Source organism: Pelecanus crispus, chromosome 1 (genome assembly GCF_030463565.1).
Source record: "Pelecanus crispus isolate bPelCri1 chromosome 1, bPelCri1.pri, whole genome shotgun sequence".
In the NCBI taxonomy this organism is placed as follows: domain Eukaryota; kingdom Metazoa; phylum Chordata; class Aves; order Pelecaniformes; family Pelecanidae; genus Pelecanus; species Pelecanus crispus.
Window position 1 is genome coordinate 201,830,111 of NC_134643.1, and position 25,802 is coordinate 201,855,912.

Sequence of the window (25,802 nt, forward strand, 5' to 3'; positions counted from 1 at the left end):
TTGCACCCTTATGAAGCATGGGAGGAGCAGTCTTCCAGAACAGGAAGGAAAAAAAATGCATTGGCACCGAGGCATCACTGCTTGACATAATCCATACCTTCTCCTGTTCTCTCTGCTGCTTTTGCCCAGTTCCTCCCGGCACCTCCAGCCCCGGGCCAGCCCCGTCGCCGTTACCAGCACCCCAACCCCACTGCAGAATTGCAGCTCTGACAGGGTTCATGGAATTTAGCTCTGCAGCTCCTGCTTCCAGGCAGCAACGTATTGTAAACATTTACTTTTGTATAAAACTGCTTCAGGTGATTCTTCCGCCTGTGTTTATCAGATACGACGCGCGGCCTGTTGCTTTACAAAATACAGCCGCTGCTCTCACCCCCGCGGGTGAGGCACAAAGGCATGTACGTGCTCTGCCAACAGCACAGCGATGGGGTGGCAGGCTCCCGCCGGGGCAAAGTCCTCAGGGCGCTAGAAGTTGTTAAAACACAGCGGGCAACTGATAGCGCTGGGCATGTGCTCCAGATCTCATAGTTCTGATTTTCTGCTGAAACTAAAGGCTTTTAAATGCCACGGGAAGGCTTTGTGTTAGGAAGAGTGACCAGAGCAAGCGGTTGCACGTGGTGTCAGTACATACGTGTTCTGATCGCCATTGCATTGGAAGTAGCTTGAGAATTTACCACTTCCAAGATCTGCCTGACATACCATTCTGTTAGCTTCTGAGCACTGAAAATGTTCCTTCCAATCTGCTTACCAGGATCAATATCAGAAATTAATTTATTTTCAGATTTTCTGATGGAAAAACGTGATGGCCTATGGAATACAGTTATGGATTTTTTTTATCTCCAATGATATTACTAGTGATCATGGAGACTTCTCCCAAGTACTCTAATGCATCCAGCTAGTTGAAATCCTGAATAATTATTTTGTTGTCTATATATACAGTTAAAATCTGAAATGATTGTTTGAAAGCACTGAAGCTGCTCCTTAGAAAAGAGGGGACTGCAAAAACTGTATAAATCATAGAATCGTTTAGGTTGGAAAAGACCTTTAAGATCATCCAGTCCAACCATTAACCTAACATTACCAAGTCCACCACTAAACCAGTTAAGGGTAGAGTAGCAATTTCGTGTTTCCTGGCTTGGTGGCTGGATTACTTTTTTAATGGAAGTAAAAACTAGGAATCATTAAGATTGGAAGGGACCTCTAAGGTCATCAGTCCAACCATCAACCCAACACCGCCATGTCCACTAAACCATGTCCCAAAGTGCCATGTCTACTCGTTTTTTGAAGACCTCCAGGGAATCATGGGAACAGATCTTCAGATGAGTAACGTAGAAGACTCTCAAACCACCTATCTATTCACCAAGGCAGTTGTTACAATGCTGCTGTGGTCAAACAGAAACGCAGCTGTATTTTCGACAGAAAGATTCTCCTTTTTTTTTTTTTAATCACAGCAGCCATCCTAAACCTCACCAGGTGAGAGAGCAGACGAGTGTGCACCAGCACTCGCCAAGACGCCCCGTTCTTCAGAGGCATCCTTGCTACCTTGCTACTGCGGCTGGGGTTGGTGTGGGCAGACAGCGACGCTTGGCCCCTGCCCAGCCTGGTGTTTCTGGGGCTTTTATCAGTTCCAGGCCCTGCCGCTGGACACACGGAGTTTGCTGCTGTTGTGTCAGAGCTGAAGAAGAGCAGAAGCATGGGAAAGCTTTTTTTTTTCCCCCCAGCTGTATCGGCTGGTCTAATGAGATACGGTATCTAGGGTGGAAATCTGCTTCGGCTTGGGAAAGGGGAGGAAAGGGTTTGAGGAGACTTACTGCAAGCAGAGAGATGTCCCCCTTTCTGTTCTTACTTTCTTACCCTTCCTATTTTCTGAAACAGCAGCAAACTTTTCTTTAGCAAGACGCAGAGCATACCGTATTTTGTATCTACTGCAAGACAGAGAGCTGTAACACTGTGCGGTTAAATGTCCCAATTAGGCAAATTAATACTGAACCCTTGACAGATACTGCGTATCACAGTGCAGCGCTTCAAGTTCAGTGGCTTTTTTTAAAAATGGAAACATAGCTGATATGTACCCTTTGATCTTGCAAAGAGGTACCATTTTTCTTTTCCACCTTAATATCCTTTACACTTACAGATCTAACGGCAATGAGTAATTTTCTTTTTACCGTGGTGCTCAAAGTCTATTAATTAATAACACTGGTCACAAGTCCTTCTATTTTGCATAGCTGCTGTATTTTACTAAAATACAGGCATTTTTATTGCGTACGGTGATTAGGAGCCTGATGTGGTTATGTAAAACCTTTCTTCTAAACCAACTTGTGGTCCTGTGTAGATCGTAGAAGGCTTATTTCTCAAGGAAGATCCTAAAGAGGTTTGGGTGCCCTTTGAAATTATAAGGGACAGAAGAAACAGGATTCTTGTCAGCTTCATGGGCAATAGAGGATTACAGAAAATGGTTGTAAACTTTAGTGTCAGCTTGGTTGTTTTAGAACACTAAAAGTTAAAAACAGCAAAATAAGCAGAAGGTAAAACATCTTTTTCCCACTTAATGTTTTCTTATGTTGCTGTTAGTAGGAGTTTGTTTGGTATGAATATAGCAAATGTGACAGTAATTCATAGTTCTTAGCACATTTTGTGCCGTATTTTTCCTCCTTTGAAGCACAAGTTTTATCTACTTTAATTACCAGTGATATGGGGATAGTAGACAGAGTTTACACATAATCGTATACTATTTAGATTGCTTAAAAGGTTAATATCAAAGCTCTCATGCGAGTCTGAACATATGTGTTAAAAATTTAGTAAGGTATATGCTAAGAAAATAATATTTAAAATTTGCACTGATTGAGAACATTTTTAAAGGAAACATTGAGCAAGAAAAAAAAAATCTCGAGATCTTTTGTTATTAGGATGTAAAATTTTACGTGCATATTGGTAGTTAAAGGGGTGACATATTTTAGCAGAGGCGGGTTTTTAGAGAAGAGCTTGTGCTGCAGATGGGTAAAGCAGAGGGAAAGGTGAGGTGCTGAATTATAGTGCGAGCTCAATGTATCAGTTTAGCAGCACAAGAGTAACCAGATAAGCATTAGGTGCTCCCATGCTTTTCATGATAAGAATTCTTTGCCCAAAATTAAAGCACAAATAATTTGACTGTTTGCTAACAGTTTGCAACATGACTTCTGTTAGCTCTGTTTGCCCAGCAGTAATGCTGTGAATAAAGCATCTCTTTGGAGCTAGAAGATAATGACGCGTAGGTGCTGAAGGATAACATCGTTTAGTGGCTGCAGCCCAGCGCTCTGAAGGCAGCCCTGGCCAGTGTCAGCAGCGAGTCTCTGCTTTCTGTGCTGGTTGCTACCAGAAATTAGTATTAATTAATCAGCAGCTGATAGAAGGTACAGTGGAGGCGGAACAAAGTCGGAAGCTGACCTTTATTCAGCTACATGCAACATGCAATCCTAGTGATGAGTTGCTGCTAGCAGGCAGATTAGGATAAAACTGGTAAGTAAATGGTTAGGGCAGAGCTAGAGAGGACAGAATTAAGCCTTTTCTGTCTGTGTGTCTGTTTATTGCTGATAACCTAGAGGCACCTTTTCTCCTGCTGTTGCTCAATTAGATAAGACATTGAGAAACAGTTGTTTTGCAGCTTATGGGGATGGAAGAGAAGCGTTTTATCAGGGAAGCTGAAATGAGTCCCAGGGACTGGAGACCATGTGTGGTGCGAGATAGCAGGGCAGCAGCATTCATGTCTGAGATCCACGAGGTTTCTGGATTGGCCTTACTTGCTTTTCCAGTGACATTTTGGGCCTTAGGGAGGCAGAGCACAGTGAGATGGTGCCATGGGCTTTCCCTGACTTCTTGCAGAGACTCCCTCCCCCCCCAACACTCTATTGATTGAAAAAAATAGTTCAGTCTATGGACACAAGTAAGTCTGGATTACACACGAATGGGAACACAATTTTGCATTAAGTTGGGTTGTTTGGGGTTTTTTTTTAATGCTTTCTAAGGACTGGCAGAGGAATGCTTCATGTTTAAGGCACCATATAAGCCAGCACTTTCACATCCTAGAGCCAGTCACTGTCTGCGAGGCAGCTGGTCAGCTTACTGCGCTAAGGACACTGCCGTAAGGGTACGTGTCCACCCTCCGTGGGCATCCTGGGTCTCAATGAGCATCACTACGGGACATGCGTCAGCGTGAAGAGAAGGGGGGGATTGCCACTGACCACAGGGGACCAGCTTTATGGATCTGTCGCAATTGGGGCTGCCGATCTAGGCAATTCAGATTTGTTTGTAAAACATTTAAAAGCTGAAAATAAAAAAAGGAGTGACTCAACTCTAGAAGAGGAGGGTTAAGTAAACCAGGGACAAGTGAAAAGCAGAAATGTAAAAGTGTGACAAATAATAGGAAATATTGACTAATCACTCAGATATTTGTTTGCAAATTAAAAAAAGTGCTATGTGCTTTGTAGCCAAAAAAAAAAAAAAAAAAAGACAAACTGATGATGATCTAGACCATCTTTACTAAATGACAAATCATTCCTCCTAGCTATCTTCAAAAATCTCTCTGTAGCAAAACTCCCATGATCAAATTGTGTTTTGAGACTAACTTCCCTGGGATGGGGTTGTTGTTGTTGGTGGGGTATATTTACAGTCATACCTTCTCAGCTAACTCAGAAAGAAAACCGGTATATATTAATGGGATTAAAGATTCATGTTGGCAGTTGATTGTAGATTTCTCTGCTGAACTAAAGAAATCAAGGCCATGCCTTTAAGCTCTATTCCTTTCCCCCTATGTGTCCATCTACCGATTACATTATTTTCAGATCCTTTAAGCCGGGATTTTTCAAAATGAAGCACCGTGCATATTTGCAGAGCATTCATATGGCTCTTGATTTAATGTTCTCTATTAAAGGCATGCGTTAGCATATACTAATCCTTTCATCTTTTTTTTTTTTCAGACAACTGAAACGTGACTATCCCAGTGCTGTAATTCTTAGTACCGATGACTACTTTATCAAAAATGGTGGATACAGGTTTGAGCCTGACCTCCTAGAGGATGCACACAAATGGAACCAAAAGAGAGGTGACTGAAATCAATCCAGCAGTTTTGCAGAATAGTTTCACTTTTCAGTCTGTTTTTAAAATTACCCCCCCAAAATAAAATATCTCAAAGTGGTGTCATACACTGAAGTTCGTGGGCTACTGGTTAAAAGAATACATTTACCACTTCTGATTTTATTTCTTCTGACTGATAAGTGAAAAATTTATAAATGAAAAAAATGTTGGCGATTGATAGGTGTTATTTTAGAAAGTAAACCAGTGACTATTAGGTAGCACTGCTGAGCTTGGTAACAGCAGGTGGCATGCAAATACCAGCCCGGCAGCTGCTCGCTACAGCTCTATGCACCGCATCCCTCAGGCTGTAACTTCTTCGATGTCTGTCCTGACTTGAAAGGGGGGTTGTTACAGTGGGGACTTAGTGGTAGCCAGGAGGAAAACTTGCAAACATAATGACAAGTTTGAGAATGAAACAAGCCAGGTCTCTACTTCAGAGAGGAAAAAATGTAACATGCTTTTGTGGCTGTGCTCTGAACTTATTTCTAGCAATGGAAAACACTTTGAGATCGTATAACAGACATCTTTTGCAAATGATGGTCATTTTTAGCAGTTGTAAATGCTAGTGCTGTGATACCGCTAAGTATGTTCTACGAGAGGCTCAGCTTACTACTGAGCCCAGCCAGTGGCTGCACCACCTCCTCCAGGAGCACACCTCCTGGGCACTGACCTCTGTTTGGGTGGTAGCTACAAACCCAATTCCAGCAGGGGACCAGTCGTGCTAGCAGTGGGCAAAGAAAGGGCACTTTGGGACTAGTAAGACCAGGCTTGGTCTGTTATTTAATACATGTTAGCTTTACTTCATGTGTTACATTACAGCACACGAGGCAATGAAGAATGGGAAAAGCCCAGTTATTATTGATAACACCAACATCCATGCTTGGGAAATGAAGCCATATGTGATGATGGTAGGGAAAGCTCTGATTTATTGCTTTTATGTGCTCAGCTATGACATTTAAGAGGTGATCTGACTGAAACGGTTCTTACCATAGCTAAAAAGAATTACTTCCATTTTCCCTTAGTTCTCTAATTATAGTTAAGGATTGATACTGTAACAAAGTAGTGGAAGAGGTGCCAGTGTAGTCATTTTATCTAGTCAGCTGCCTCAGTGAAGGCAAAATTACTTGAAAAGATTAGGTGGTTTTGACCTTGCCCTGTAACTTCTTGATGATCAGGATGTCATCCCCTTCCCCAGTAGTGACATGAGTTGAACAGTTCCCAAACTATTTGTTGACAAATAGATCGAGGTATAACTTAAAATTTTAGTTTATGACTTGTGAAAAATGCACCCTAATCTTTGAAGATGCATTGGTATCTCTTGTCAGGAGTCCTGGCAGAGATGCCAATATTTTTAGTATGGTTTCATAATGTGGTCTGTCTGCTAACATTATATTCATGCTTCTGTTCTTGGGTTATGGTCTTCTCAGTTAAGAAATTCGGGTCTAAGTATTGCTTATATGGGAGCACAAGAGAGACATGAATTAATATAATAGTGGTGCTGGAAAGCCTGGACATACCACTCAGTAGCAGTGACTATGAAGCAGGTGCACGAGCACTGCCAGAGGCGGACAAGATGTAAAAAAGCCAACAGATTTCTCTGCCTCCTTCCCCGCCCAGATCAAAACCCTTAAGTAATCAAGAACTGTATTAAATACATATATACATGTACACACAAATATGTTGTGTGTACCTCAAAAAAAAAGTTGAGGCTTGTAGTATGATGGATAGATGTTGACATCACACTCCCAGAAGCTCTAGATTGGCATGGCCAACTTGTGGCTCTTGAGCCATCTGTGATTTCCAGAGAGTTCAAGTGCTGGGATGCCATTGCTGTGGGGGAACGGGGACTGGGGGCAATGCTGAGGCAAGTTTTGCTAGGAGACCCAAATCCTTTGATGGAGAAGGAAATGAACTGGCTGGGCCTCAGACCAGCATCTTGATGGGAGTCATGGTTATCTTCCTCTTTCTGGCTCCTGGTACATATGGTTCATCTCTTAACCATATAATACCTCAGGGGTCTGGCAGAATGGTTACTCCCGAGCTTGGCAGCCATACATCTAAAACTTCTGTGTACTTCTTCAGGCACGTGAAAATAGATATGAAGTTGTATTCCAAGAACCTGATACACCCTGGAAGTTCAATGTTCAAGAACTGATGAGGTACATCTTTTTCTCTTTGATATAGCAGACAGCTTCTCATTTTATTGATGTACACTGAGAAAGGTCAGCACTCTTCGTCTACCCATAGGTAACCTAGTAAATGGTAACAGAAGGGTTGGTGTGGAAAATTTGTTACTCAGTACCTGGTCTGCAGTGAATTCAGCCCTGAAAGAGCACGACCATGCTGAAGTGAGTCAGGCAGTAGAAAAAGCAATCCCCCCTGAAGCATGTATTTAAACTGCAAGCTTCTTGGAGCAGGAACCCTGATTTTCATCCTGTATTTTGAGCAGCGCTCTCTCTACTTGGGCACAAAACATGTCTAAGCACTACAGACAATATTCAGCCATCTGTTCTTAAAAAAGCTAATAACCATTACAAATACAGTCTTGCAATGGTGGGATGCTGCATTAAGTGTGGTGAAGAAATGGGGGTGGGTCTAAAGGATCTTTCTAAAGATCTTAACATGCACATGCAAAAGGGATACAGTGAATGTATCAATGCTGCATCATGTGGTAGGACACAAAGGCAGCCAAATATGGCTCTGTTAGTTTGGCTAGTGGATGCAGGGTTAATGGTTATATCACTAAAACACTCCATGCAGGCTAATGTTCTAGCCTTTAGCCAACCAGGTGTAAACCCTGTTACAGTGGCAAGTGCACTCCCATCAACTAGCTCCAGAAGCTAACACATGCTAACTTATTTGTCACCCCAAGAAAACAGGGCGTGGGTACTTCATTCCAACTGATTTATTTAGTTTGTACCGGCTAGAAACTCTGGTCAATAATCAGCACTGCTCCTTTTTGTGTGTGACAGAGACAAATGGCAGAGGGCCCTGGCCCAGGGCAAGGCAGGACATGGCAGATGGCAGCCGGTGGACATGAACAACCCCAGCAGTCAGCTGCAAGTGTCCGCTCTTGCTTCACCAGCACCAGCTGGGAGCCATTTGCAAGGCACCAATGCAGAGGCCAATTTTACTAGTAATCATTCATTATAGGCTTGAGCTACTCAGTAACTTGTATTTCGATTTATTAATCATTTTTACAGTAGCACTGTGAAGCTGAGTCAGATACACTCAGTTTGGAGCAGCTCTTTGGCAAATGATTCAGGGACAGCTGAAGGTTGCTCCCAGTCTGGTTCCCCGTTGTGTCTTTCCTGGCAATACGGTTTATGCCAGTCGCTGGTCCCCAGGCACAGGCTGCACATGTGTGCAGGGCACTGGCTGCTGGAGGACCTCGTGCCTGCTTCACAAGTGGGATGCTGCAGCTGGCAACCTGCTGCGTTACCATCACCTTAATTCCACTGGGGTAACAACACGCAGGACAAACTTAGGACAAACATAAGGACTAGATGATGAATTGTGCCTAACAGAGCTAAACGGCAAAACCAAAGATACTCAGTTTGCAAACTCACAGACAAGCAGAAATCCCCAGTGGTCTTTGGAAAAACAATTCCCACTAATGTGTCAAGAGACTGCAGCCATTTCTGGTCTGTCCAGAAAGCCCTGCATGTCTGAGTGTCCTGTTCCCCTCCCTCTCAGACTCGTCATCATTTACAAACCTGCCCTGGCGTGAGCCACATCAGGTACAATTTTTCCCTACTTGCGCTCAGACAAAGCAACAACAGGTCTCTGACCTCTATACTTGTTGATTGTGAGTCAGTCTGGGCCATCTACAGCCCGTGTCTGCATTTCTCCCGATTTATAAAAGCTCACCCTGAGGCTAACAAGCCGTTAGCACTAAAACCCATATAAAATAAACCACAGGTCTTCTGCAGAGGTCTTTCTTACCTGGCCTACATTTCAAAACATCTAACTTCTTATGTCCTGGCTGCCCACAAAAATACTTGCATTCTGTTTTTCAGCAGTCACAAAAGTATGTTGAAGTAGGTGGAAGTAAAGAACAATTTGGCAAAAAAGGGCTAGAAGTAGATCAGTGGGGACATGAGCCATTATCCTGAATGGATCAGGAACCTTAGCAAGCTTAAGATAACCTCTAATACATGGGTGGCTAAATACTTGTATTTTCTGTTAATGTTGACTCTACAGAAGAAATATTCATCGTGTCCCTCTACAAAAGATACAACGGATGAAAGAACAATACGAGCGCAATGTTACCTTCCACAGTGTTCTTCACTCTGAAAAACCAAGTGGAGATGAGAGAAGCTCCAGTGGACGAAATGCAGCTTACAGCCCGGGTGCCCATTCCAACCCCCACCTTCCAGTCTTCTCAAACAGAAGACCTCACGTGGCACGTACAAACAACGTGCCATTTAACTGAAGAGGTGGCTTCCTCAGTGTATTTTACTTGTCAGGGTATAAAAGTCTCTAGTTTTAAAATTTTTTTCTAAACTGTTTTTTATTCTTGTATTTTTCTACTACATTTTTAAATGACTTTTTTCTTACAAGTCTTTAAAAGTCACTGGGTTACAATCTCACAACTCTACATGACCAATCTAAGAGCGCTATCCTCAGTACAAACTGTACTCCCTCCCATCCCTCTTTCTCCAGGAACATCCATTCAAGCTTATGGTGAAATTTACTGGCTGTGCCACATGCTTTTTTGCAGTTTTTTTCTGCATTACACTCTGTCACTAATAGATAACAATAAATATTCCTAAATTCCTTCTTTCTTACAGGCCATGTGGCCAATTCCTTCTCTACGCAGTTGTCATTTCTTGCTATTTTAATACTTTATATCTGGCTGTATCACCTTTTGTACCTTCCCACACCATCTTGCCTAGAACATTATTGCTAGCTTTAAGAGAGGCAAAGTGAATGGCAGAAGAGGTAGCTCTAACAGATTTCAGCAAGATTTGATGCTGTTCTCTACCTACACGTCTGCTGTCTGGATTCATGCTGATCTTACCTCAGCTCTATCACAGCCAAACAGCTTCTCCAGCCTGGAGGTGAAACACTTGAACACACCAAACTGAGCCCTTTATCTTGCCAAGACATAGGAATTCAACCGATCCTGAGATGAGTCCATATACGGAGGCTCCTAAAAGGAAAATTTAGTGTTAGGATAGTGCTTGTTAACTTCCAAGCAGGAACAGGGCTACAGGAGCAGCTCCAAATAGCCGAAGCACAAGGCTACCAAATACCCAGACTAACTCAGAAATACAAAGTAATGACTTAAGAAAGGAGAAAAAAAAAAAAAGTTTTTATAAGGGGAGAAATCAGCTTCTTCCACCACTAAGTGCTGAGAAGCCCCTGACTGATGGGTGAGTGAGAAAAGAAGCTATCCTGTAGTAGTTTTATCCATATTGTTAAATTCTGCTGGTTATGTCCTCTTTAAGAAGCCTCATCAAACATTTTTAAAACTCAGCATTTGCAATGACAATTTTTTAAGTAGGTGTGGACTTTTAGGCAGTGCTTATAAAACAGGGCAGTAGTGAGTTATTACGCAGGAGGAAATTAAGACACCTCATATTGGACATTGAGAAAATGGGTACAGCTACTATTCATCTAGCAATTTAGCAGACAGAGAAGTACAGAGGTATAAAGAAATATGCTGATTCTGGGCAATTCTGAGAAGCTCCACCTGTTGAAATTAATGAGAACAAAGTAATGAATTCAAGTACTAACTCACTCCCAGCAGAAAGATCTCATCACGAAATCAAAGAAAGATCTGATTATCTCTCACAATGCTGTGCCCTCAAGTGCTTCTTTAAGAAGGAGTAGCTCAGAAACACTGCCCAAGGATCTGTCATTAATACCTTTGTATGGCATTTTGCTGTGAATCAAATAATCGTAGCTGTTCTCTGAAATTCTTTTAACATTATGTGGAAAGTTTGAGGGCAAAAGTACAAGAACTACAGCAGAATTACAGAGCATATTTCAGAATTAAAGTGTTATGTTTGGTAACTGAACTTAGAGGATTGTTTATTTTGCCCTGTGCTACTTCTCACAGCCAAACAACTATTCTAATACTACAGAGGGTAACAAAACTGATCACTTTAGACTGAAACAAAGATCCTGCTGTAAACTAAGAATACATCAGAATCAAAACAACAGCTTATCAAATGTCATCAAACCTTCAGCCACACTTTTGCATGTACTGCACACATGTACAATACATGTTTGTGTGAGAAGTCTGTAATTACTCAACTCCAGATTCTTTTGCAGGTGAAATGTCATTTCATGAGTCTTTGTTTCTGTAATATAACTTTATTAAATACAATCAGAATTTAATGTACAAAGTGTAAAAATAATTTGAATTTGAAATATATACAATACTGTACATGTACAATTAGTAGCATTTTCGGGGTTCTTGTCTTTGTAACATTCTGCGCACTGGTAACAAGTCCTCAGGTTCCTTTGTGTCTTTCTGAAGAGCCTCAGCTACTTCAGAACTGCTTTTTGATGAGTTATTTGCTTCCCCAGCAGACCTGGAACTATTTTTGGGTGATGGATCATCAGACGAATTAGTAGCTATTGTACTACTGTTTTCATTTACATAATCAATCTTCTTTTCTTCTGGTAAATTATTCATGAGTGCTTGTGTATTAATCATTGCCAGTTCTTCATCAGCAACCAGGTCATTCTCGGGAAGGTGGACAGTTTCTCTCAATTTTCTGCAGGGGGTGATGTGACCAATATTCTGATTTGTTTCTTTTGATGACTTGCTACGCTGTAAACCCAAACTTCTTGGAGGCTGAAATGCTTTTTTTAAAGATGGAGAAATGATTGAACAGATTGGTGTCAGTGGTGGAGGGGCAGGTATGCAACTGAGGAAGTCCATCGCTTTTCTCTTTTTGCTGTTTTTGGGGTGGTCTTCATTAATTGTAGCAGATGAAGGTGTTTTTGCTGACCCTTGTGCGACAAGTTTCATATTCGGTGTGCTAGTTGACAAAGGGCTTGGATGCTTTATTTCAGTTTTAGAAGAGATCTAGTTAAAGAGAGATAAGTTTTATGTTGAACAGTGTCCTTTTTCATTAGCTTCCTCAATTAGTTCCACAAAACAGGGGAAAAAAAGAAACCCTGATACAAAAATGCTATGTCATCATTCATGTTCAGTTTAACTTCAGTTTGATATCCTCTGATAGTGACTAATACTACACTTTCAAGTATTGATGCTTGATAAATCACTCTTTACATGTACATTAAGACAGCACATTTACATTGTTTCTGAGATCTAAGCTAAATGTATGGGAATTTTTCTGTGCCCAAATGTAAGAAATCAAAGCACTCATAAAAAGGAGTTGAGTCTTCTACCGCATTGGATATATCCCAAACGCGTTGTTTAATAGGGAAAAACAAAGAAAAAATTTGAAGAAAAAAGGGACAGAATACAGACCAAAAAACTTGAAGATAACAATACACACCAGATAGATGTTACACAGCAAATCATTCAAACACATGCTTAACTTGAGAATACCTTTAATGTCTCATTTGTTTTAACTTGGTTAATATATTTAATAAACAGATATAAACTAAACCTTCAGAATTAAATATTAGCACACTCTCTGAAATGGAAAAGGATGCCTTACAAGTTTAAATTTAGTCCCCAGGAACCGATCTCACATCAGGGCGTTTCCACCTCCCTTGCAACTAGTGGCAGGAAAAATTTTTGTTCTGACTGCGCTCGGTACTCCACGTCAGGAACAACTTGCCACCAGCAGCCTCCATGGGAAACTTCAGTACTATTTAACTCAATTTTTTTCAAGACTGCTATAAAATTTATAGGTTTAGATTGGATATTAGGAAAAATTTCTTCACGGAAGGGGTAGTCAAGCATTGGAACAGGCTGCCCAGAGAGGTGGTGGAGTCACCATCCCTGGAAGTGTTCAAAAAACGGGTAGACGTGGCACTTTGGGACATGGTTTAGTGGGCATGGCAGTGTTGGGTTGATGGTTGGACTGATGATCTTAGAGGTCCTTTCCAACCTTAATGATTCCTAGTTTTTACTTGCATTAAAAATGATCCATCCACCAAGCCAGGAAACATGAAATTATTACTCTACCCTTTATTGGTTTAGTGGTGGACTTGGTAATGTTAGGTTAATGGTTGGAATGGATGATCTTAAAGGTCTTTTCCAACCTAAACGATTCTGTGATTCTAGAATGTAAACATTTACTAGGTGATACCTCTTCCCATTTAAATCCTGGAAATAGCGAACAGTATCTAGGAAAAAAAGACCGGGACGTAAATTCTCTAAGCAAGGGTAGGAACTGCAGAATGCCGTGAAAGAAGAATTTACAGATCATGATTTTTTTTCCTTCCAGTGACATCCATGTCAGATAATCTTTACAGTGGGACCAAAGAAGTAACAGATAATCTACAGGGAAAGGATGATTCATTTTACTCCCATAAAATTCAGAATATTTAAAGTATGCTGTGAAAACACAGGCCACAAGGGGAGGTTTTCATGTACTGCCTGGAGGAAGAATAGTCTTGTAGTTCCTCCTGGGGAATAATCCCAAAACCACACACAGAGAAAGCTTCTAATCAGCTTGCATTGCCCTGAAGAGCGCCTGTGGAGTGGACTGAGAAATGAGACCATTCACCACAGCTATCGGTATAAAACATGCTTATATCCTCACTCTATGTACTGTCAGTATAAACACAGTATTAATTACCAGAAGCTTACCAAACTTTTATTGTCTGCATAAAGACCTGAGTTGCAGGAAGGTGAGAGGCATTCCAAGCCACATCTTTTAGTTGAACCGGATGGAAGCGATAAATTTCTTTGTAGCAAATTCATCAATTTACTTTCTGCATCAGAGCAAAAGGAGGCCACATTCTATAAAGGAGAACAGATTACAATGCAGAATAGTTGTTTTTCAAATCAAGTACTGCATGCTCACAAACGAAGTGTGTTTTCTCATCATAATCCCACTAGAAGTTTATTTTATATCAAACCAACCACTCAGAAGACTGCTGCACTTTCTGTGGAGAGAAATATCATACCTTCCTTTTATTGTTAACAAGAAAAAAAAACCTTTTGTGTTTAAACTTATTTTTCAGTAAGAAGTGAGAACGCATGACCAAGACATGCTATTTAGCACGGCTAGAAAATTGAAATAAATAAATAAAATCAACAATCTGATACTGAATATGTTCAAGTGAGCAAGACAGTAAATTTCCACTCTTAAAAGGCTAGAGCCAAACTGTCCATGACAGATTCCCTGTTGACAGGTACAGTATTTTTTGCTAGCCAGAGAAGATTCTGTGGTACATCCTAAAGACAGTCTTGGTTGAACGAAAAGAAAAAAAAAAAAATCAGAAGACATTCAATAGGTGATATGGAAAGTCCTCCAGGAAAAGTGCATTAACACCTTCATCTCTCAGAAAATCCCCTCAAAAATTCATCATTATGTGCATTAGTTGTTTTAAAGATTTATTAGTACTAACAGACTTTTTGGTGAAGAATATAATGAAGTAGTTACTAAAATTAATCATTAAAATAAAAATCTAGATTTACCTCTATCATACTTCTCAGTTCATTAACCTTCTCTTGAAGGTAGTTTTCCTTCGGACTGGCTGAGAATACAGAAAGATCTCCAGCCAACAGCGTAGGAATTTCTGATCTGAATTCAGACTGCCACTGAAGGTTGCTTGCAGAAATGAACGAAGAGCGGACAACTATATCTTCAATAGCAAAGTGTCTAAGATCTGTCCAGATCTTTACTGCCACCAAATTATAGCTTTCATCAGATAAGTACACCATAGTAGCAAAACCTAAAAGCAAGAAAAAAGTCTGAATTAAACCTTTAAGTAAAGGTTAATTACAGCAATTTGTATCTATAAAACAAGTCACGCACATCTTGAAAGAGAACTGATAAATATAACATGGCAGCCTATCTGCACGGTAACAGATGTTTGATGCTTCATTCATATTCTACACTATCTACCTACTGATTACAGACAACAACTCAAAGTCTGTGTTCCAGTGCTTAAAAAATAATACTTCTATGGTGCTTTTCCTTTCTATTCAGCAGATTATCCACCTGTCCCTACCCATGAGCTCCAGTGCCTGGGGTCTACTCATTCCATGACTGTACACAAAAGAGAAGAGTTCACATACATGCACAATGCTACTTCTGCAAATGCTGAACACAGATGTGAGAACTTACATGCACCATTTATGGAAACAACTAAAGAAAAGCTTCTCTTGAACTTAGATCCTCCCTTACTAAATTCCTCCTGAGCTAATAAGCGAAGATAGTTTTTCTTTAGGAAGCCAGCATATCACAGTGATGGGCAATATTAACAGGTTTTCACAGGCCTGAGATGCAGGTATACCACCAAGATCATTTTGACTTTTGAAATAAAAAATTTAGTGCTTACTCAACGGAAGGACATGATTGTGGTCCCCAGCATACCATACCTGTTCTGCTAACAGAAACTACAACTCCAACTAAATCAACTTCAGCACATGCTGGCTGAAAAGAAGGATCCGACAAACTGGTGAATTTTAGAGCTTCTCTTGGAAAGAAAATATGTACCAGCATCTCCTGTGATACCTGAAGAGACACAAAATTTTAAAGTTTTTACTTATATAGACTGTGATACGTTTTAATGATATATACATGGTTTAGTCTAGTCTACCCTTAATTGGTTTAGTGTGGACTTGGTAATGGTTAGTGGTTAATGGTTGGACTGGATGATCTTAAAGGTCTTTTCCAACCTAAACGATTCTATGATTCTATATCTTTATGCAGTTAAAGCACTTACTGATAGTTGTAGATACTGAGTTTTCTTTGTTGCTGTTAATTGTATGTTAGTTGAGTCTGATCTTCCTTTGGACTGTGATGTTGACAGCTGATAGATTCTGTACCGACTGCCTTCCTTTAGCAGCGAACAAACATCTAGCAGTGGACGCCAGATACTCAGCATCACTCCTAACGATATCAGATTAAGATATATTAGCTGTGCAATACTAATTTGAAGGCTTTTAAACAATAGAAATCCACAACACTCCCTCCCACCCAAAAGCCCTAAATCAAAACCCAAGTAAAACTGGAAATATTAACATGCAAGCTAGAATACTCTTGGGAAACTCTTCAGATCTACCTGCTGTGTTGGCCTGTTACTGTGTTTAGATAAATGTTATTTATAATTTTCCAAGTACTAACCTTTATGTTTTTCTTGCTTTCTGTAGTCTACCACACATAATTTCCATACAGGAGACACATCTCTTTTGGAACAACCATTTTCTTCCAGTTCTGCTGACTTTAAAGCCTTCTTGAATTCTTCTTGTATCTGAGTTTTCTTTTTATCATTCATCAACTGCCTGTGAGCATTGAAAGCTTTTAATTGGTCTTCACTGAGATAGCCCTGTAACCAAGAGAAAATGTATCCAGTATCTTTTTTATTAATTAAAAAAAACCCATCAAGGTTTTTAGATAGCCTCTTTATTAAGCGTTCGCCTGTTACAAGCAATTTATTGTTCAACTGATATACTACTAGGACTTGAAATGAGGTATGTTAACACAATGGGAGTCACCAGTCTTGCCTAATACTCAACTAGTGCTCTGTTGTCCAAGTATTACATTACACACTGTTTTTATGTAATAATTAGTGAGAAGCCTACTAAAGAATGCATAACTAAGGTGAATATTGAATATAACTGGCATGCTTTGCTGTTTTGTAAGAAAGAAGAAATATTAGGAAAAAATTCTATAAGAAAAGAAGAGTTGCAGCTCTCAGCAGGCTGCTATCTCTGAGCTGACACAGCGATTTACACTAAAATGCATCAGGAGTGTTACCTTTCTGACCAAGCCTTCAAGATCCAGATGCCTTTACATGTACCACCACAGATATCCATAACATTTTATCAAATAAAGTCACAGATTGTATGGCTCTATGACAGTTAAGGACCCTGACTTGCAAAAGGCAAGGCATGCATTTAATTTTTAACAACTGGCAGGGACTAATCACCTGCATCTTATTAATAAAGGCATAAATACTTAAAAATTGTGATTGAACTGGAACAGGGAGTGAAGACAGCAACAATATAATAATTCAAACACATCAGTGAACAGCATGCAACAATAAGTGTTTGAAACTCAAGACTTACAAGATGCATTTAGTTTTTGTATATGCAAGACAAAACAAAGTAATAAAACTACCAGTAATGTTATCTTTTAATTGTGCTATATCCTGGATTTTTGAATCAAGAGAAAATAACTTATTCTGTTTTGCAATCCAAGATATTCACCTATTTTAACAAGCCTTCATGAAAATATTTTCTAAATTTTTAATCTTAATTTACTTAACAGTAAACATACTATATAAAATCTCAAAAGGTGGCAAAAATGAATAGTAAATTAACGGTTGATTTTTGCAGGAGCTACTAAATTGTAAATTATTCCACAAGTGTTTCAAAAGTAGCCCAGCAGGATCTACAGTTACCTCCATATAGCCAGGATCAGATGCATTCTGAATTGCTTCATAAAGTTCTGCACCATCTTGCAAATTATGGATTTGCTGTCTTGTGACTATGCGTGATCTCGGTGTTCTTCTGCTAGTTGTCTCTGTTGGAAAAAAATCCATTATGTTGAGTACAGCAATATACTTTAAAAGTGATGGAAAAAATAATTATGTAAGAAGCACGGTAGTACTTAGGCCTTGCCAGAATAAAAAGATGAAACACTTTATATATAGGAACTGATACACATGTGTGTATATATATGGAAAATACAGACAGAAAAAGATCTCATTCATTTAAATACAGCATAGATTAGAATATTATACAAAATTTGGGGAAGCCAGTATCAGTGTTTGCACTTAGGATAGGGTAGGAGACTTGATGGGCTGCCATGAAACCTCATTGATACTTGACCATATTTTCTGTATGTCTGTCACTTCTCCTTCCTCTCATACAGCAGAAAAGCAAAGTCTCAAGGATACCAAGATATGGGACAACAGGTGACCACAGACCTGCACATGAAGTCTCCTTAGGACACCAGCTAAAAGCCAAGTTAACTTCATTACATTACATTACTACCCTCTTAGGTAAGTCATTTTGCTGCTAGCATTTTGATGAATTCCTTCAGCATAGTACACTCCAGTACAGACAAGTTTACCAGTCAAACATAAAACAACACAATGAGGTGACCGGTATGTGGAAGTTCATATCAGTGAAGTTAAGAATTATAAAGCAATCTCCAATTTCAACTAAGAATTCAGTCATGGTTTGGGTTTTTTTTTGTTTGTTTGGCCTTTTTTTTAGGGTATGGCTTTATTTGCCTTTTCCTTGTTATTTATGAGGGATTCCGGGTTCTGAGAAAGCAGTTAGAGAACATCTCAGTGTTACAGATCACGACGAGAAAGATTTATGGAAAGGGAGAGGCTATCTGTGTTGTAGATACGACCTTGTGTAATTTGAACTGCACAGGCTACCATTAGTGATGGAATCCTATCTGTTCCTGGGGAAAAAAAAAAACCAAAAACGCCCCACCACAAAACATGAAACCAGACCCAACAAAAACTCCTCCCAAAAACCAGACCAGAGTATCAAGGCAGCTGGAATCCATAATCAGTGTGGCAAGAATCCTAATACCCTTCCTCATTCCAGTTTAGCTGAGTCAAACCTAAGGGGAAGCAAAGACATTTCTGATGCAGCAGTGAGCTTCATGAAGCTGTAGCAATCAGCAGCTAGTTGTGGCACTTACAGCAAGAGCAGACCTGAAACTACTGCTAGAAATCACTGGCAGAGGCGTGCAGTCTCATCCCATTACCGAATCAGAAAATGGTTGAAGTTGGAAGCAACCTCTGGAGATCATCTTCACCAACCCTCCTGCTCAAGCAGGGTCACCTGCAGCAGGCTGACTGAGACCATGTCCAGTGAGCTTCTGAATATCTCCAAAGATGGAGATTTCACAGCCTCTGTAGGCAACACTGCTGGTCACCCTCACAGTGAAAAAGGGTTTCCTGATGTCCAGAGGGAACCTTCTGTGTTTCAGTTTGTGCCCACTGCATCTGGTCTTGTCACTGGCACCACTGAGAAGAGCCTGGTTCAATCTTCTTTGCACCCTCCCTTCAGGTTATTTATGTACATTGATCAGATCCCAGTGAGCCTTCTCTCCTGCAGGTTGAACAGTCCCAGCTCTCAGCATTTCCTCCTATGTCAGATGCTCCAATCCCTTAAGCATCTTCACGGCCCTTTGTTGAACTCTCTCCAGTACGTCCATGTCTCTCTCGTACTGGGGAGCCCAGAACTGGACACAGTACTCCACATGTGGCCTTACCAATGCTAAACAGAGGGGAAGGATCATCTCCCTAGACCTGATGGCAACACTCCTCAACTTGTTGTCCACCGGGTACCCCCAGGGCCTTTTCTGCCAAGCTGCTTTCTAGCTGGGCGGCCTGCAGCATATACTGGTGCATGGGGCTGTTCATCCCCTGATGCAAGATTTGCTCTTCCTTTTGTTGAACTTCATGAGGTTCTTGTCAGCCCATTTCTTCTGTGTGTCAAGGTCCCTCTGGATGGCAGCACAACCCACTAGCATATCAGTCATTCCTCCTAATTTTGTATCATTGGCAAACCTGCTAAGAGTACACTCTGCCACATCGTTCAGATCATTAATGATGATGTTAAAACAGGACCGGACGCAGTGCGATCCCTGGCGTACACAAGTTATGGGCCTCCAACTAGACTTTATGCTACTGATCACCACCCTCTGGGCCCAACTGTTCAGCCAGTTTTCAATCCGCCTGACTGTTCATCCAGCCCGTGCTTCAACAACTTCTCTACAAGGATCTTAAGGGAGACAGTGTCAAAAGCCTTACTGAAGTCAAGGCAGACAATATCCACTGCTCTCCCCTCATCTACCCAAGCCAGTAACTTCATCAGAGGAGACTGTCAGATTATTCAAACATGACTTCCCCGTGGTGAATCTCTGTTGACTACTCCCAATCACCTTCTTGTCCTTCACGTGCCTGGAACTGGTTTCTGGGTTTAGTTGTTCCATCACCTTTTCAGGGATCAAGGTAAGGCTGATTGGTCTGTAGTTAGTTCTCTGGGTCCTCCTTCCTGTCCTTTTGAAGACAGGAGAGACATTTGCTTTCCTCCAGTCTTCAGGCATCTCTACCAATCACCATGATCATTTGAAGAGAATCAAGAGTGGCCTCACAAAGACATCACCCAGCTCCTTCAGCACTTGTGGGTGCATCCCATCACCAACCATGGACCAGTATGTCCAGTTTAAGTATTCTCTAACTCAATCCTCTTCCACCAAGGGTATATCTTCCTTGTTCCAGACTTTCCCCTGGTCTCCAGGGCCGGGGACTGCTGAAAGCTGGCATTGCTAGTTAAGGCTGAGGTGAAAAAGGCACTCAGTAGCTCAGCCTTCTCCACGTCCTGTGTCATCAAGGTCCCTGTCACATTTAGCGGCTCCACTGACCCACTATCTCCACAGTCCCACAATGTTTGTGAGGAAAGATGCCCAGTGCTCAGTCTTGGTGTTCAGGTCTATTGAGACACATCCTAACCAGTGCCCACTTCTGGGTAAAATATTACAATGTCAGTTCTTTGAAGAAAATGGAATTACCAATTCTACAATTTTGTAGCACTTCCCTGAACATTATCTCAATGGTAATTTTTTAGTAGCGCGGCTAACAACACATTCAGGAACACTTTCCTAGATAGCTGCAAAGCCAAGCAAATACATATGTAACTGTTTTGTTCTGAAAGGTCTTGATACATAGGAAGTAAAAAGCCTAAAACAATACAACACAAAAATGACAACAACAACAAAGAAAATAACCCAACACCCTATCTCTGCTTCTCTATCACCAGAGAAGTTTTTGCCAGTTTCTTTAAATTCTTCTGTAAATGCCAAAAAAGTTTTTGTGTTCTTATTACATGTTCTGAAACAATGAAAGCTTTACCTTCATGCTTTTCATATTCTGCTTGGATTTTTGCAAACAGAGCTTCCAGTTTCTTTTGTTGATCCTCTGCATGCTTGGCAGCTTCCCTTTCTTCAGCTCGGCTGTTACGAAACACATATGAACCAGCTGATGTCTTTTCCATCCACTGAAATAAAAAGATTCAAACAAAGAACAGACTTTTTTTTTATTTTTAACCGCATCTAGCTTCCTTCTAATACTCACTGCTAAGCAAAAATGTTTTTAAAAATGATCAGGCAATAGATCATAAGTTCTTTCAGTATATTAGATAAAAGGGAAAAACCCACATGATTGGTTGGTAAATCTTCACTTTAAAGATACACAGAAAGAACGGAGCAGTAGTCAAAACTGCATGATTTCACAGCTGAAGAGACCACAGCTTATAGTAATAGGTATCAATGATGTAATTTAGAAGATAATGTATCTATCAGTGGGATCCAGCTAAGATATAAACCATCAAACTCAATACTTAAAAACATACCAGAACTGCATTCTACCCAATTTGTCTTTCCACATCAACTGTACGGTCTATTCTAACATGCCAGATTAGATGCTATAAAAGAACTACGATGTTGTTCTGCAGATGCTCTTAAACTTTTGCTACCTGAAATGGTTCCATAGAATTACAGCCTTGCCCAAAACCCTGCCAGTATTGGCTTGCTTGATGCCTTAAGTGCCTGGTTTCAAGAGACAGGTAACCCAAAGGGGTCAGTGCTGCTGAAAGTGGTCCCTTCCCTTCCTCTTTGCTGCACAGTCCCATCTGCTCCCTTGCACTGGCTCTAGCACATATCTGCCCTCATCAGACCACATCCGTTTGTTAATTCAATAGACAGCAGTTTGTTGGGGTTTTTTTTGGTTGGGTTTATTTTTTTATTATTATTAGTTAGTTACTCATGGTTTAGTGAATTAGCTAAGCAACAGGATCAGATGAGCTCCAGGTTTAGCATAGAGAAGCAGCAAGAGAGTATCGTGAGACCAGGATGAGGAAGGGTTGAAGGACTGATCTTTGAGGCAGTGAATTGTTGAAATAGGCTCTGCCTGCCTCATTAACTGCATGCCATGTATTTCCTGCACAGTTTGACACCTTTAATTAGGGTTATTGTGATTCCCACACTCCTTGACTCTTGAGGTAAAAAGGAGACAGACAGCCCAAGTCTTCCTATCATTTTGGTAGGTTTGAACAAGAGTCTCAGTGTTTTGGTTTTTTTTTTTTTAAAAAAAATCTACATCAGCATATCAGTCTCTTGATATAGTGAGATACAAAGCACCACGTTTCTCCCCAGCCTGGAAGCCATTTACTGTGATGTGGTTACAGATTACAGTCCCCTTTCTGGGACCTAAATAAATGTTAGCTCTATCAGGCAGTTCACATAGTAAGTGCTGCAATTTCCTCCATTAAAGTAATGATCTAAATATCAAAGTAATGATCCAAACCAAATATTGCTATTACCTTTGCAGAATTCATTCTACATTGACCAACAGTTACACAACACTTTCGAAAGCAATCAATGAAAAAAATCCCCTATATGTACATGCCAAGTATAACATACTCTGAGAAAAGTTAATAAAATCTGAAAGTTGTATCCTGGTTAAACTGTTAACATTAAGAGGATTGATTACTAACAAAAATATTGTTTATTTTTGCAGTTGGTATTGTTATAGAAGCAAGTAGTTACAGTGAAGTCTGACCGTATTTAAAATGTCTGGATATCAAGTAGTACTTAAAACATCTTTGTTCTATATTACACTATAACCACACTGTATTTTCAGTAATATTTTTAAAATAATAGATCTTAGACAACATAGCCAACTACATGTAAAAGTAATCTTACTAACGGTTATAAATATTTAACTTCTTTGCAGGGGTATGTATGTTAGTAATAGAAAAAACTGGGTTTCACTTCTACTTGGAGTGGAAACTGTCGGTGTTTTTTTCTCCTTTAAAACAAGTGCTGGGCTTTTTAGATTACAGAACTGAAATTCAATTATTTCTGGCTTTTTGAAGCTGAAAGCAAAGCCAATCAGAAGATACTGAGCATAAACTGAAATTATTCTTATAGCAGGAAGTATTAAACACATGCACAGTGCAAGAACCACTCCTGTTCATTTTACACATAATGGTATCTTTTCTTAAATTTTTTAGCTGTCTATATTATATTTGATTTGAGGAATGATACAGCAATTAACTAATATAATTTAGATCTCATAGAACCTGTTAGAGTCATAAAATACTTATACCATACCTGAACAGGGTAAGTTCTTTGAATAACTATATCAATACACCCCACTGCACCACCCTCACTGTAAAGCGATGACAAAGGCAAAGGAAAAGGTCTGGGATCCCGATGAAATCCTAGTTTTGCATGCCATCGTGCACATCGAGTGCTGTTCGCTGAAATCTGAGTAAATTAAATGTTGAATGATAAACTGTCACTGGTAGGTCAAAAAGATATTCAACTTACTATTTCTATAGGAAAGACTATTTTCACAGTGACCTCACTCAGAATATCTAATTTTTGCACCCAAACACATTACATTTTAATTTCAGAGTTTCTTTTTCACATTGAAGGATGTATTTTAAACAGGAACTAAAAATTCTCTAGTTAAAATTCTCTAGGAAATGAGCATCTATGAGACAAGCCATTGCTTTATACCAGAGGAGCAAAATCTTTATGCTGAAACTTCACCCAGCACTTTAATCATCCTCAGACAAGTCAAGATCCTCCCCCCCAAGCCCACCCTCTCATGACCTGGTTTCCCCCAACCCCCTTCTTCCTGCAACTTTCACATTGTCTGTGATTGATAAATGCTTTTTCTAACTTGGTGCTTAACCAAATTAAGGACCTGGAACTGAGAAAACACGCAGCAAAACTTGGCAGAATTTTGTATTATAAACTTCTCTTCCAACCCTATTGAATAGTGGCAGCTACTTTGCATCATGTCTTACAAATCTGTTTATTAAACTTCCACAAAACCTTGTGTGTTTATAAAGCCCTGACAAAACTTTTTCTGTTTACAAAATGTGGCTCAAGTAAATGGCATCTATCACATCTCTCAGTCACATCCAATCAAACTGAACTAATATTCTGTTTTACCTTTAACATAAGGGAATCTGGAGCTTCCAGTGGCGTACATCCATTTTGAGAGCCAACAAGTTCTGCTCCGTGCACTATGATCTTCTGACCAACATTCAGCCTTCTTCTATGTAAGAAAGCTTTGAGAGGTGGATCCAGAAGAGCTCTAATCCCATACCAGCCATCAGTAACTTCAATTATTGCTGCTGCTTTTTTACTTTCCACATTCTTATTGCTACTGCTAGGAGATACAACGGTGTTTAGTGAAATGATTTTAGAAATACACAGTACAAGTGTTTTACCTGCTGCATCATCTCTCTCCGTTATTTTTTTGATTGCTGATCGTTTACTTTTATCAACTTCCAAATCATACCTACAAAAAAGAATTCATGACGCTTTGTTAAAGCAAAGTCTATCACATTGTTTTTCCTTAAAAAGAACTGTAGCAAACTATTGCTTAATCAATCTACACGATTAAGTATCACCATAGCAAAAGAAATGTTATCTAAATTTTTGCAAATAACATGCGCTACATTTTTAATACTGATATGCATAAGTTTAACAATATAAGCATTCTGATAAACAGTAAAATCAAGGTAGAGGTGATTATTTTGGAAGATTATGAACTAGAAAGCACACAGTATCACAAATTACAACTCCAAACACATTGCTCTATACGTACCTATATTTCAACTGCAACAGCACTGTTTCTGGTGTCAAACATCTGTTAGCAAATTCACATGGAAAAGACACTTCCATGGCTGCCAATTTCCATACAATCCACCTGTAGTGATTGTAAACCCAGGCCTCTGTTATTAGCTTGGGATCCACACCAGGAGTGTCACAGAGGGCTCTGCAGATAAATTGTTAATAAAGTAACCAGAAATCCACTGCAAGTTTTTACTTGCCTATTTTTCCCTAGCATTGTATTCAGCATCTGTGCATAGGCAACATTAACAAAGGAATATTTATTACAGTGAAAACAGGAAGGTTACATTCCATAACATGATTTGGTTATTGTCTGAATACTGAAGTTGTGTCCTCATATGCTTTGGCAGCATGCGTGTTCATACATGCATGCACCCTTGAAATGGAGAATTTTGACCACAGCAGTAGCTCCAGGGACATGCTCTGTCTGCTTCACGCAGTTATGCACATAGCATAGAGGGACAGAGGTGTGCTCTATTCCCTTTCAGCCCTGGAATTTCCCCTGCTTGCTTGATCAGTTCATTACAATCCATCCCCTTCTACTCCACAGTTTCTAGAGTTGTGGTTTGGGTGCTCCTTTCTTTTTGAGCATGCACATAGACAACACATTTCAAAGAACTTTCAGTCACTACTGAAGAACTTTCTTCTTTCTATTGAGTGACCGCTCAAATGGACCTTCTGTCCATTTCTGTCCAATCTTACTTCTATGTTGGGTCCAAACTGTACCACCATGACCTGCATGAGTTGGGTTGGAAACATCTATTTTTTCCAGCGCTCTTGGTCACTAGGGAGGCCACTTCATTCAAGAAGAAAGAGAAAGACCAGAGATTCAAATAGCTGAGCCATTAGACTGATTAGAACATGAGTTAAGTCCTATCAAATAGTCAATTTCCAGCTTGTCAG

General features: G+C 40.1%; 2 protein-coding genes across 16 annotated transcripts in view; one reads left to right on the forward strand and one right to left on the reverse strand.

The window, feature by feature from the left end:
• Window positions 1–25,802, forward strand: part of N4BP2L1 (NEDD4 binding protein 2 like 1) — a 39,847-nt gene that overhangs the window by 2,909 nt on the left and 11,136 nt on the right. For 3 of the 15 annotated variants that reach the window (XR_012831982.1, XR_012831981.1, XR_012831983.1), the window contains exons 2-7: window positions 4,950–5,074; window positions 5,926–6,014; window positions 7,189–7,265; window positions 9,310–9,576; window positions 15,201–15,501; window positions 18,093–18,222. Coding sequence is in view for 8 of the 15 variants with exons in the window: in XM_075727669.1 (XP_075583784.1) it covers window positions 4,950–5,074; window positions 5,926–6,014; window positions 7,189–7,265; window positions 9,310–9,541 (523 nt within the window). In the remaining 7 variants the exon portion in view is untranslated. Of the gene's footprint in view, window positions 1–4,949; window positions 5,075–5,925; window positions 6,015–7,188; window positions 7,266–9,309; window positions 11,481–11,843; window positions 11,880–15,200; window positions 15,631–16,366; window positions 16,401–18,092; window positions 18,223–18,784; window positions 21,152–24,224; window positions 24,263–25,802 lie in introns of those variants that run through there. The other 12 variants (XM_075727674.1, XM_075727676.1, XM_075727675.1 and 9 more) reach the window with 10 other exon arrangements.
• The window catches only part of BRCA2 (BRCA2 DNA repair associated), a 42,391-nt gene continuing 27,944 nt past the window's right edge, over window positions 11,356–25,802 (reverse strand). Inside the window, exons 17-27 of the mRNA XM_075727660.1 lie at window positions 24,874–25,044; window positions 24,213–24,564; window positions 23,361–23,516; window positions 21,100–21,244; window positions 17,620–17,741; window positions 16,341–16,542; window positions 15,940–16,106; window positions 15,593–15,728; window positions 14,687–14,943; window positions 13,853–14,005; window positions 11,356–12,151 (exon numbers count right to left, since the gene is read on the reverse strand). Of these exons, the coding sequence (XP_075583775.1) occupies window positions 11,513–12,151; window positions 13,853–14,005; window positions 14,687–14,943; window positions 15,593–15,728; window positions 15,940–16,106; window positions 16,341–16,542; window positions 17,620–17,741; window positions 21,100–21,244; window positions 23,361–23,516; window positions 24,213–24,564; window positions 24,874–25,044 (2,500 nt within the window). The 3' untranslated portion in view covers window positions 11,356–11,512. The remainder of the gene's footprint in view (window positions 12,152–13,852; window positions 14,006–14,686; window positions 14,944–15,592; window positions 15,729–15,939; window positions 16,107–16,340; window positions 16,543–17,619; window positions 17,742–21,099; window positions 21,245–23,360; window positions 23,517–24,212; window positions 24,565–24,873; window positions 25,045–25,802) is intronic.